General features: G+C 47.2%; 1 protein-coding gene across 1 annotated transcript in view; it reads left to right on the forward strand.

The window, feature by feature from the left end:
- Ankrd44 (ankyrin repeat domain 44) overlaps positions 1–9,916 on the forward strand; it is a 166,059-nt gene extending 156,143 nt beyond the window's left edge. The window contains exons 24-29 of the mRNA XM_010631961.3: positions 541–624; positions 1,553–1,698; positions 2,097–2,179; positions 3,863–3,945; positions 5,292–5,383; positions 7,535–9,916. Coding sequence (XP_010630263.2) covers positions 541–624; positions 1,553–1,698; positions 2,097–2,179; positions 3,863–3,945; positions 5,292–5,383; positions 7,535–7,782 — 736 coding nt within the window. The 3' untranslated portion in view covers positions 7,783–9,916. The remainder of the gene's footprint in view (positions 1–540; positions 625–1,552; positions 1,699–2,096; positions 2,180–3,862; positions 3,946–5,291; positions 5,384–7,534) is intronic.
- Positions 9,917–13,215: the final 3,299 nt, after the last annotated feature.

Genomic DNA, 13,215 nt, shown 5'->3' on the forward strand with positions numbered 1-13,215 from the left:
CATTCATCACATTCCGGTGCCGGGGCCCTACACGTCTTGCCTTCGGGAGGCCTGACTTTTCCTCCGGTCCGCCGGGGTGAGGCAGTGTTCAGAGGGTACAGTGATGTCGTCCAGGCTTCCACAGCCAGCCTGGTGCCCAGACCCAAGGCGACTCGTCTGTGCATGGCCTTTGGGCTTCCTGGGATGCTGGCCACTTTACTGGGCAGTCCTCAGAAGCGCAAAATAGACTAATAAAAGAGGTGAGGAACACATGCCTTTGCGACCTGGGTCCCCAGTGCACCTGGCAGTGTCTCATGTTTGTATGCAGTGAACCCCTACCCCAGTACAGCAGTCCCGGGAGAGGTGCTACCGACCCACATACCACGGGTGTTTGCACCCGATTTTCTAAAACTTCATTAGATCATTATGTATGTGGCATCTTTTTAATTGGAAGAGGGAAAGGAAGACACAGTAGGAGGGGACATACAAGCTCAGAAAACTGAAACAGGGAGTGTATGGCAAAGAATGAGATCGTCACGTGAAAATCTATTGCCTCTGTAGAATAAACGACCATGAGAATTGTGCATCCATGCTGCTGGGGGCCATGGATTCCAGCATCGTCAGCTGCAGGGACGACAGAGGCAGGTAAGGGGCCCTGGTGCAGGCTGCAGTCTTGGTGAGGCCTGCGCCTCGCTCTGCACTTGCACAGTAGCCAAACATCTGTCTTTTCCATAAGTGTGATGTTTTAGTTAGATATTGTAAAGGGTATATAATTTTTTTAACTCCCCTTTGCTGAAAATACCCAATCTTTCCCATAGAGACAGCACTGTGCTCTGTTCTCTCCGAATGGTATTTCCCCCTAGAGGCTTTCTGTATGTATCTATAAACAGATGCATATGCATTCTTTTTATGCAAATGAGCCGTTCTGCGATGATATTCTACTCTTAGTGTATCTTGGAAGTATTTTCATGCCAGAACATACATATTTACCCCACTCTTTTTGAAGCACATACTATCGCATTGAATGGAGATGCTCAGCCTGCTTTCCATTGAAGAAAAATTAGGCTGCTTCCAATATTTTGCTATTTGAAGGAGGAGCCCAGTGAATGTTCTCATCTGTGAACCTGTGCACATGACCAAGTGTATCTGGGAGATGAAGTCCTGGGAGTGGAATTACTTGATTAAAAAGCAAATGGTTTTTTGTGTTTTGTTTTGTTTTTTGATAAATTATGCCAAGTCATCCTCTCAAAGAAGTCACCCATGCATATTAGGTTATGTGGCTTTTTACATCTTTAGTTAAACAACCAGTTACCTACACATTTAAGACTTAATTTTGAAAGTCTCCATCTCAAAGATGAGCGAAGTCAGCAGCGGCACCGATGTCACTGTCAGGGCTACCTAGACCCCCACTCTGAAGTGTTCCCTTCACGTCGGGGACCCTTCAGTGAACGCCCTGGACGGCTTTTCAAGGGGTCTTGACCATCGCTTCTGTAAACAGAGACATTCCACACACGCGTTTCTAGGGCAGTGATTACAGGGAGGAAACCAAACCCGGCTTGTTTAAAATCTCCAGGACGCCCCTCCACGCGGCAGCGTTCGGGGACCACGTGGACTGCCTGCAGCTCCTCTTGCAACACGACGCTCAGGTGAACGCCGCAGACAGTTTGGGGAAGACGGCGCTGATGATGGCCGCAGAGAACGGGCAGGAGGGCGCCGTGGGTACGTGCTGGTCCTGGGGAAATCAAAGCAGGGTCTTGGAGGCCCCACACATGGAAAAGGCCACAGGCAGCCTGACTGAGGCCACCTGACTGCTCCCTCGGTCACCTCCTGTCCCAGGGACTTGGATGGGGGCAGTTCTCGCCCTGCAGTGAAATGTCTCCACTTTAGAAACCAAATCAGTTTGATTGGAAAGAGAGGAACTGCAAGGACACTTAAATGCCTGTCAGCCTTGGCTCTGGGTGGAACAGAGGCCAACAGATTGCTCTTTTTTTCTTTAAAAGCATGAAATACAATTCTCAGCTGTCCTGATTGAAATGTTGTTTTGAGAGTAACCTCTTCAAAATGCGTGTGATCAGATGCGCCGTTCATCTCAGTCTCTGTCTCTTCTTTTCCTGTAGATATTTTGGTGAACAGCGCCCAGGCTGATCTGACTGTGAAGGATAAGGACTTGAATACACCTTTACATCTGGCCAGTAGTAAAGTAGGTACACAAATTTAACGTGTGTTACGGAGCACTTGCTCACGTGATAACTTCTCTCTGCTGGAAGTCTAGTGTGGTTCTCCCAGAAGGTGCACATCGTCAACTGTACGTGGAATCAGTCGAAGGGGGAGAGGGAGAGGGCAGTCGGCAGGTTGGTGAGGCGAAGATGCTCTGTCACGGCGGGTGAGAGGACACACGTCTCGTGGCACTGTCACTTACGTCCTTGCCACAGGCCCTCTGTCCTGAGGCTGCCCCTGTGTCTGCCTCCTAGTGGTGGTGCTGTGGTTTGGCTAGGACCTTAGTTATGTGGCTTCTGGAATGAAACAGCTGCACTCATTTTGCTTTTGTTCCATTAAAAGCCAGGCATCGTTCTAGCCGCAAAGCATGCTGTAAAGCAGGTCAACATATCCTTGTGTGTTTCTGCCCCTGCCCTCTTTTTTTCTGCTGCACAGTTGTATGCAAAGAGTGTGGCTGGGTTTGTTGTTGGTAAATAGATTGTGTCCTGCTTCCATAAAAGACATCTATGCGTGTCCACGCGTGCGTAGATAAGTGTGTGGATGTCTGGTTTTATCAGAGGCAGTATTGCATAGTGCCAGTGGGAGCCAGTGATGCTGGGTTTTTCAGTATAGTTAAAACATCAGGTGTCTCCTCGACGCAGCAGGACCCAAGTCCCAGCCATGCCTTTGTTCACTGGTGGTGTTTCCTCCCCTCGTGCTCTGGGAAGCCCATGGAAACCACACAGATGTGCTCAGTTTTATGAGGTTCCCTTCCAGGCAGAGTGTTTCAGGGAACATAAATGCAGTGCTTTTCAGACTCTATGGTGCAGATGAATCTGTGGGGACTTGGTTAAAATATAGATACTAGCCAGGGATCTGGCTCAGTGATTCTGCCGCCTGCCTTGCAAGTGCAAGGACCCAAGTTTGACCCCCAGTACAAACACACACACACACACACACACACACACACACTCACACACTCACAGATCCTGACTGATGGGGTCTGGGGGCCTGGAGCGAGCATTTCTAACCACCGGGTGGCGCTGCGCTTGCTCTGCTCTGGATTAGCAAGCACCCAGGAAGCCTGAGCCCCCGCAAGGTCCCCAGGCCCCAAGTCTGGGAGGAGCTCTGCTTCCACAGTTTACTTTTTGGATTATCAGCACCTTTGTCATAAGGCCCAGAGATGCCTTCTCTGGCTAAGCAGGAGCAGAGAGAACTTCCCTGGTCAGGGCCTCCTCACTCATGAGGGGTCGGCGATGTGAGTGAGCGGGTTGGTGGGTGTGAGGGAACCCAGATCACTGAACGATAAGTGAAGGAGGTGGTGGGGTCTCAGGGGATGGTGAAAAAGTAACACTGGATGAGGTAAGGGGTGCTCTGAACGCTGCTCTCGATTTACCAGCCAATCTAGCTAAACTACCATCTGCTTTAGCTCTCTGGACGTTAATTCTGAAAATTATCTGGGAAATATTCATACTTATGTTAACCGAGTCCTAATAGGCCTTATTTAGACTCTTAAGAATATCTGGGGCCCATTTACTTTTTTGGGGGGAAACATGCACAAAATAGCCTCGAAAAATATTGTTAGACAGAGCAAATTTATTTTCAGTTTCAGGTATAAGGAAGTAATTACCCGGGAACTTTTCTGTGTTTCCATCTCATGTTTCTTATCTTTCTTTTTCTTTATTAGGGTCATGAAAAATGTGCCTTGTTGATACTTGACAAGATACAAGATGAGAGCCTTATTAATGCCAAAAACAATGCGCTGCAGACGTAAGTGAGACTACTAAAGTCTGCCTCTGGCCCAGAGCCCTGGGCGTTTACCCAGCAGACTCAGGAGTCTTCCCCAGTGTGGGGTCCACGCTGGGTGATGGGGGCTGGACACCGACTCAGCTTCACCTTCGTGACATTCACAGCTGCCTGCCTGCAAATGCGGATGAGCAGACAGAGTTTTAGTAAAATCCTGCTTCTGCTAGGCCTCCACAGGATTTTGTTCTTTGCTTTCCACTGTTGATATTTCTGTGGTAGCATTATAAATCAAGTGAGCTGCTGGAACGATCTTAGGGGCCTATAGACTGATGGGTTTGGGGAAAGTACTTGTGTTATGTTTCCGCATTAGGTACTCTGAATGAAAAACACCACTTTTCTACATCAGGTTCCCAGAGTACATTTGAAGAGTTTCTGAAGCTGTTTGCCTTAGGTATATGTTAATGCAATTCATCGTAACCCTCAATGTGACATGTCCACAACTTGCTTCCTTTTCCATTTTAGGAAATTATTTGTGCACTACTTATAGGCAAAGGAATATTACAACTTCTTGGTCAATATGATGAAGCAGTTTATAGCACAATGTGCTGTTGTTTGGCATTCTTCTCTAAGGCACCACACATTCCGTAAAACCCTGGGTGCATTTACTAATTGTGACAAGATGGGAGGGTGTTTATTAACACCAGTCATACTGATGGACCGTGTGAGACAGTAACTCAAAGGCTCAAGTAGAAAGAGCCTTCTGCAAAACACACCGAAGTTTGAATTTTCCCGCTGTCTTCCTACTAAGCAACATTTGAAATTATATGACGTGTAGAATATTTTAATTCTTGCAGAGGAATCCAAGCCCAGTACACAAGAACAGTCGGATCATTAGCACCCAGGAAAGATCTGGGCAACACATATTTTCTTTAAAAAGCAAATACCCATGTAACATCTGTGGATTCTTAAGCACACCCTCCTTTTAATGACACAGGCTGACCGAAGTGTCCCGCTTTTGCTTTATTGCTTTCCACTCCTGTGTCAAATACCTGAGATAGTCGCCCTAGGGAGAGAGCAGGTTTGCTTCAGCTCATGGGTTCAGAGACGGTAGTCCATGGTCAGAAAGGCAGCACAGCACGGCGGGGAGTGTGGTGGGGCGGAGCAAGGCTGTGCACTTGTGGCCAACACAAAGGAGATCAGGAGGAAGGGCTGTCCCGCCATCCCCTTCCAGGGTCACGCCCGTCCCCCCACCTCCCAGTAACTGCTCCCTGAGACCGCCCCTCGCACACATGGCCTTTGGGGGGCAGTTCCAGGCGGACTGAAGCACTCTCCAGTCCGTGTCCCCGCTGACTCTCTGTGTTGCTTTTCAGACCCCTCCACATTGCTGCGCGCAATGGCCTGAAGGTGGTAGTGGAGGAGCTGCTGGCCAAAGGGGCCTGTGTACTCGCGGTGGACGAAAATGGTAAGTGGAAAACACCCGCTGTGGCCATAAGCACCTTCCCTGTGCTGGTTGCTGCCAGAGGGCAGCGGGACAGCTAGGAGCCAATAAAAAGAGCAGTGAGACCCGGCCCCTGGGAAGTGCCACGTAAGAAGTCAGGCGAGGCGACCGTGTCCTGTCTGTCCTGTCATGGGTCACACTGTCTCCTGTCGCTCACCACTGCCATCCATCCTTCATGCCGCGTCAGCAGCATCCCCAGCTCTTCGGCTTGGTGGAGAAACATCTCGGGCGCTCTGAGCGCCCTCCCCGTACGCTGAAGAGGTGGGGCTTGCAAAGGTCCCTGCTGCATGCTCAAGGGCCCGGTTGACGCTTAGAGCTCCCACTGTATTTTCCAGTTCATTCTGAGATCAAACCTCCTTTTTCAGGACTGATCAGAATTCCTATTCCTAGCGTGGAAATTTGGGGAACATGAGTAAAATATTTTTAATGAACATCTAGACTTTAAGGCTCCCCCTGATCTATAGAACATTCCTTTTCTAAACCAGCTAATTCTTGTCGGAAGCTTTCTGCTCTGTTTTCTAAGACATCTGAAAGCTAACACATTCAAGAGTTGTACTAAACTACCACTTTAAGTACAATTCCTCTTCCACTCAGCGAGCGTTAGAGGAACTTCTGGATATTTGTGAATTAAGTAATTTTTGAAATACGGCATTTAACTGAAGCGTTATAATGTATTAATGTAACTCACCTGTTTATTACAGGTATTGGAATTAGCAGCTCATGCCTATTTCTCAGAAGTAAGCGGCCACACTGGCATTGATAGCTAACTTAGTTTTGGTTCTGCAGCCCCGTGTATCCTAGCATGTGCCCTGCCCATCCCCACCGACTCATCTAGGAAACGCAGAAAGCCCCCGCTACTCCATCTCCACCTCACCTTCCCTTGCCCTCTTATCCCCACTACCACCTGCGGGTTGGTGTGCAGAAGGCCGTGTTTCTCCAGAATGACCAGAGATCAGAAACAATGGGTTTTGCTTTCCTCCAGTATAAATCTGGGACCTCTGAGGTTTGTTCAGCCCCTAGCAATGTCAGGAGCCAGAGTCCTGGGGCCGGGGACGTGGCCTCCCGTCAGGGCTTAGCTGCATCAAGGACAGCACTGTGTGGCAATGAGGTAGTCTCTCTGTCATCACTGCCCTCTGTGGAATGCGATGGGAGCTAACCGGCCCATTCTTATTTGTTTTCGTACCGGAAAGAGGAATACAGAGGCTTCTAAGGGCCGAGGGGGCGGGCATCAGGTTTCGTTACCTTGTACAAGGGCAGCTCCTCTGAGTGACCCCGAGCAAACGCCCTTCGTTTTGTAGTGGGCACTTGGGCCAACAGAGGAAAGTGGACGAGGAACTAATGAAAGGATTGCGCTTCCCTGGGATCCCATTTAATGCATTGAGGCAATTTTCTCATCTGGACTGGACCATCGCGTCTGGGTGCTGCACAGCGACAAACTCCGGCCCACCAAGCGCAGCCAGGCTCCCACAGTTCTGCCTCAGATTCGGGACTTTGATTAGTGAAGTGGCTTCTTAAAAAAAAAAATCTGTTACATGTCTTTTAAATGATCGTAAATCTTTAATCACAAGCAAATAGTGCCCTCCTGTCTGATTCGTTCAAATGATTCCATTTTTCAAAATCCAGATCACTGGTGTAGACTTTATGTAAAGCCACTTGGACGGCCACCTAGCTTTCACCGTCTTCTCCAACCTGACACGGTCCCTACCGTGGGAAGCCATTGTTCTCAGAATGAGGTCCCTTCGCCGGGGCCCAGGCTCATGGTGTGCGTCCCGCCAGCGCCCCTCCCCCGTGGAAATGTCCTCCCTGTCGTGCTGCTCCTGTTGTCGTGGAATTGTGTCCCCCCACCTCCTCATGTTTGCGTCCTCCAGATCAAGGCTGGAATTCCGCCTCACTCCAGATAACATTGTGCTTGCTGTGGTTGTATGAGCTGAACGCACAGCAAAATAAAGCCAACTCCGTAACTGCCTCCCCTCCCCGTCCCTCGGACTCAGCCCCAGCATGAGTAACCCCTCCTCCCGCACCCAGCATGAACTCTAACTCCACACGCATCTCCCCGCGAGGTCGTGGATGCACCAGACCCAGACTAACCGCTGCCTTGTCTGCATTTACGCCCAGGTCATACCCCGGCCCTGGCTTGCGCTCCTAACAAAGACGTGGCTGACTGCCTGGCCCTCATTCTGGCTACCATGATGCCTTTTTCTCCGTCCAGTGCAATGACGGCTGTCAACTTCGTTTGTTTTAAAAAAGACAATTTGAGCAGGACGACCCTCTCCAACCTGGGTAGCATGGTTAGCCTTTGCAGTAACAACGTAGGCTCGGAGGACGGGTACAATGAGAATGACTCTGATTCCGAAACCTTTTGACCTGGGACTGTACAAGCGTTCCCCGATCGCACGTGTTGGAGGAAGGGAAGAAGCTTGACTTCCGGTTTCCGCCACATTCAAGTATTATGACGGGGCCGCGCTTTGGGAAGCCAGAGGAGGAGGGACAGCGGCCGTCCTGGGGGGACACTGGTGCAAGGGGCCCTGGTTGGGTTTGGTTTCGTGTTATCCTTAGCTCTAAGGTACTTCTGTGAAAGTCTACCTCTCAGTTAAGTAAGGGACAGAACATGTATTTCATTCTTTTTCTTTGGGGATAATGCAAGAGAGAGGCGGCTGTTCACGAGAAGGAAAGCATCTCTGTCACCTTGTGTCCTGGGGAGGGGAGGGCAGCCGAGGACAGGAAATGCCTGCGACCTCTTCTCGCTTTGATGTTTACTTCCTCACTAGAAGCCAAAGGTAAAGGCGTTCATTTTCAGAAATAACGCCTGCTAACCATCTTTTCAAGGGAGTCCAGCTCTTCCTCTCCTGTCTGCAGTAAGCGCTTAAATACCCAGAACTTCTTTCTGAGGATCTTAGTTTCCAGAGGAATGGGAAGACTGAACTTGCTTTTGTTGTTTAACACAGATGTGGCGCCCAGGGCTCCCCTAGCAAGCCTGTGACTAATTCTCGCCCGAGTGATTAAATCCAAATTGCCCTAGTAACATTCCAGGTGAAAAAATCACGTTGCACCGCAACTTTGAGATGATACGCAGGTTTCATACAGAACTACGCTTTGTCAATTTGTTCTTAAATCAAAATACTTCTCTAAAGCAGCTGACTCATCAGCACTGTCCGTCGCTAGGGAAGCGTTCAGTGAGCTTTCCTGCCGAGGTCGCGCCCAGGGCGTGAGTGAGACTGCGGAAGGGAACCCAGAGGGCGGACGCGGGCACACGGGAGTGAAAGCCAATTGCTCGTTGCATGCTGATGGAAGGCAGCGTAGTGATGCTGTGTCTGCTCCCTCTGCCAAAGCTTCTAGGTCAAACGGACCCTGTTCCACATCTGCAGCAGCTGTACAAAAAGAAGAATGAGACTGAACACGTCTGCACGTCTGCACGAGCACTAAGTGTCTGTCTCTTCGTGTGCGTGTGGCCCCTCGGCCAGCTGTGCGCAAGGACCAAAATGCTTCAGTCTAAAACGGAGGCTGCACACGTTTGCCTTGAGACTGCAAGTAAGAACTGAAGCGGTTTTTCTATGGGGTTCCACTGTGATCCTTTCTGAGTACCAGTCTCTGTCGTATTTTATTTTTCTTAGGACACAGGTTTCCAGCTGACAGCTGGACGTTTCTCACTGATAAGGTTTTGACCACCATTTATTTTTTTGCCAAACTAGAGAAGATGTCCGTATACTTTTGATGTAAATGTGTTTATATTTATTGGAATGAAAGAAATATGAGGAAACATTCACTGTTTGTCCTCTGTTTTCATTGCTGTGTATCTGATTTAGGATTTTTTTTAAAAAAGTAGACGCACCCTCGACCCCGGGCCAGCTGGAAGCCCTGGGGACAAACCCAGCATTTCCTCTGCGAAGGTTTCCTCTGCTCTCAGGCTCTGGCCCAGCCTATCATAGCCAGTTGAGAGCTCAGAAGACACCACAGCCCACGCTTCTGTGAGAGGGGAGCTGGCATGTGTGGACCCTGTGCACAGAGACACCCAGGAGTCGCCCCGCAAACACTGAAAATCTTTCATGGTCCCAGCAACCTGCAGGGCAAGGCTGCCAGTGCAGTGCTGTGCCGGCAGGAAAATAAAATCACCAGCTCAGGTGCGTTTTCCACTGGAGGAAGAGACAGGAAAGAAATTGGTTTCATTAGGGCAGAATTATTAGACATTTTATAATAGGTTCCATTGTCACCCTGGCAACTGGTGAGATCATTTTTAAAACAGTGTCCTCTCCCGGCTGGGTCAAATACCTACACTCTCTTGTGACATTTTTCATCTAGCTGTAAAGGTCCTTAATCTTCCTCTTATAATATCCCGGATTTACTTAAAACTCACACTGGGTCCTTCACAAATGAGAGCTTGTTCAAAAGTCTTAGAGAACTGGTATTAATTTCATCAAAAAATGCAAGACCACCAATACTAATTTTTGTTTGTTTTTTTTAATTCTTGGTACAATGTTTCCCTCCTCCTCTTTTTGTTTACAGAAGACAAATTTCTTTTTTTTTTAATTTTAAATTGAATTTATTGGTACATTCTAGGTAGATAGTACAGTTACATTCATTACTGGGATCTTGTACCCAGAAGACAAAAGTAGGCAAATTGCTAATGAGCAATAATGACTTTTCCATTACCAAAACTCTGAAAATAAGGGAGCTGCAAGTGTCAAAGTAGCATGAAATACTGCAGTGTATTGTTCTAGAAGTGAATGGAAATCTTGCTCGCCTGGGGGCATTTAAAGCAGGATCTCCGGGAAGCCATGATTTTCCCTTTGAGCAGCAGAGTCCAGGGCCCTCGGAGCGGAGCAGGGAGCCAGCATCTGCCGTTATCTCCATGGAGCTGTGCTTGGCTGTTCCTCATTTTTTCCCTGCTAGAAAGATGGAAATGAAGTCATGCTCACCGGAACTGACCCCTAAATCAGTATCTAGTCTCCCCACCCACCCCTCTGTTTCATAAGAGATCAGTTTTTTAAGAAATGACTTTTAAAACTATACATTCTGTGTGCTCCAGTTACATCTCTTAGAAATAATGTTTGCAGCGTCGCTTTCTACAGAAAGAAACCAGAAGGCTTGTTTCTGAGTCTCGGTTGCTTAGTGCTTTTCCCTAAATGTGTTATTTTTAGACTCATTTTTAGCCACGGCCACCAGACCATGTTCACCTCACTTAACTGTTCACCAGTGTCTGCCTCTTTGGTAAATGTATTTTCTGTCTCCAAATTGCCTAAAATCTGCTATGATTCTCCAGTAAATAGCTCAGGGGATTTCTGTTTATCACTACTAAAAGGGCACCATAGTATGTTTTGGTACTTTAGGCAGTGAACAGCTGCTTGACTTATTCATTTATTATGGAGTTAGAACAAGACCATTCAATGGATTTGCTGCACTAGTTAATCTTTGTACTGTCCAGCAACTTGGTTTGCTTGTCTGTTGAAGAACTCATCCCTCTTCTTGTCTTGTAACATGAAGTTAGAGTGCCTTTTTATATTTGTATATTCTGAAAATGTTCCGTGAAACATTTTGTATTTTTTCATTTGAGTGTTGTCAGAGCAATATAATACCAGTGAGGTTTCATTTCAACCTTTCTTTGAATGTATAGTGTTTTTTTTTTCTCCTACTGCTCCCATCTCTGCTTAGAAATGAAGATGCTAAAGTTTTCTATAGAAGTTATGTTTGATATTGCAGTGCTAAGATGCTTTCTTCTCACACAACTGTAAACCCTAGGTCAGTATTATAGGAGAAGAGCATTTGAAGATAGTGACAATCTGAGTGTGTGCATAAAATGTAATTGTATGCGTTTCTTATGCAGTGATCTGAAGGTTCAATGCCAGTATCTTCGTTTGGTAGTTTTGTCTACATCCTTTATGCTTTCGCATGTGCAATATATCTTTGCCAAGCACGGTGATACCAATCTGGTGCCAGTGTTATCGTTTGCATAACGTATTTGTAACAGCCTAAAATATGGTTTGATGATTTTGGTGGGATTTTGTCTGTAATGTTCTCTTATGTAAATCGGAGTTGGATGACTCTGGTAAATGTCATGACTGTAAAAAATGAGGAAAATTTGTTTTTAGTTCATTGAATGACTTGGAACCAATCTGACTCTTCTCAAGCACAGTTTAATACTTTTGCAACTACTGGATGCTCACATAACATAATGAAGTACTTAACTGTATTATACTATGGAAATGCATTCAGATGGTTATTTTTACAAATAAAAGCGGTACAAATATTGTTGCAATTCGTATTTTCTTTCATTTTTCCAATTTCTGCTTTTTGCTAATTTCAATCTTTGTCTCATCCTCAAGCCAAATTGACTTTACATTTTGAAAATAAATAATCCAAGCTAGAAGGATGTCTCCAGATTGGCATTGTGTGTATTATCACAATTAGACAAAAAGTTTCCAACGTGTGTTTATGTTTATTATATTTCTTTCTGTCCGTAGCATTTTCCGTAAAGGGTTTCAGCTGACTTGCAGCAAGAGGCTGAGTTTTCTCTAAGCTTCCTTGCCGCCAGGGTACAGGGGATTTGATGGGTTAGGTGTTCACATACATCAGAAAGGAGAAAGCGAACAAGGTCCTCAGAACGGTGACATCAGCCATCTTTGTTGCTGTCACCACTGCCCAATGTCTACTCCAGAGCAACATTAGAAGCTGCTTCTCTTCTTTGTCACCAAAGGGAGCCCGAAAATCTCCTTCTCTGTGTGTGCCTCCCTGTGGTAGCCACTTCACGCAGTCCACTGGGAAACTGCAGGAGAGATTCCTAATGATGGCGTTTCCTGCTAGTGAGATCTGGGGTGGCGCTCACCTGAGTTCCTCCAGTCTGAGTGCCCTTGTCCTAGAATGTTAGCAGTTCTTACACCGCAGCCCAGCCCCACGAGTCACTAGCCTTTTCACGAAGAAATTGAATCCACAGAAATTCCCTTGCTAAGACCTGGCTATACCGTGTGTGCCACTAGGTGTCCTCTCTTCTGCGCCGTTCTCGATGTCTTGTTTTTTTCTGGCAGAGATGTTCGGGAAGGTTCTGTACTCAGCTCTGCTTGTCTCCTTATTCAAATATACATAATCTGAATGTAGACTGTAAAGCACGAATCCTGTCATCTGAGAGCATCCTGACGATTTAAAGCAGACTGGGTATATTAATTATCTATTGTTGGTAACAAATTGACCTAAAACACAGAGGCTTACAACAACAAATGTTTAGTTTACTGCATCCTGAGCTAGTCATGGTTGAGCTGGGTTTGTGCTACGGGACTTTCAGAGAATATAATCGGCGTGCAACTGTCCCTTAGCTCATTCACATGGTTGTTGGAATGAGGGCCTCGGTTCCATGGTGCCTGTTGGCTGCCTGTGTTGAATGGGCCTTTCATCCTGCAACCAGGCGGCTTGCCTCAGAAAGCAAGCAAGCTGAGAAAAGCCAGACAGAGACAGAATGAGACAGAACTCTTCGTATTTGGTGGGGGTGTGTCTCAAAAGTAAGATTCCATTATTTTTTTCATATTCATTAAAAGCTGCTCGTCAGGTCCAGTCTGTACTCAAGAGCAGAGGGTGGCCAAAGTGGGTGGATACCAGGCAGTTTCTGGAAGCTACTTATCACGCTGGTCTACCACAGTGTCCCTTGAGGATGTAGTGTCATACTAGAACTCATTCCTTCCAGTGTGGCTGAGGATAAGGGCCTTGCCTGCCTCGCAAGCACAGGGTCCTAAGTTTGATCCCTGGTACCAGAATCCCCTAAAGTAGGAAGGAGGTAATGGCTGCCACTGTAGTCACACTGTTGAGCGACAATG

This window comes from Fukomys damarensis, unplaced genomic scaffold (assembly GCF_012274545.1).
Source record: "Fukomys damarensis isolate Sample0158 unplaced genomic scaffold, DMR_v1.0_HiC HiC_scaffold_26, whole genome shotgun sequence".
Lineage (NCBI taxonomy): Eukaryota > Metazoa > Chordata > Mammalia > Rodentia > Bathyergidae > Fukomys > Fukomys damarensis.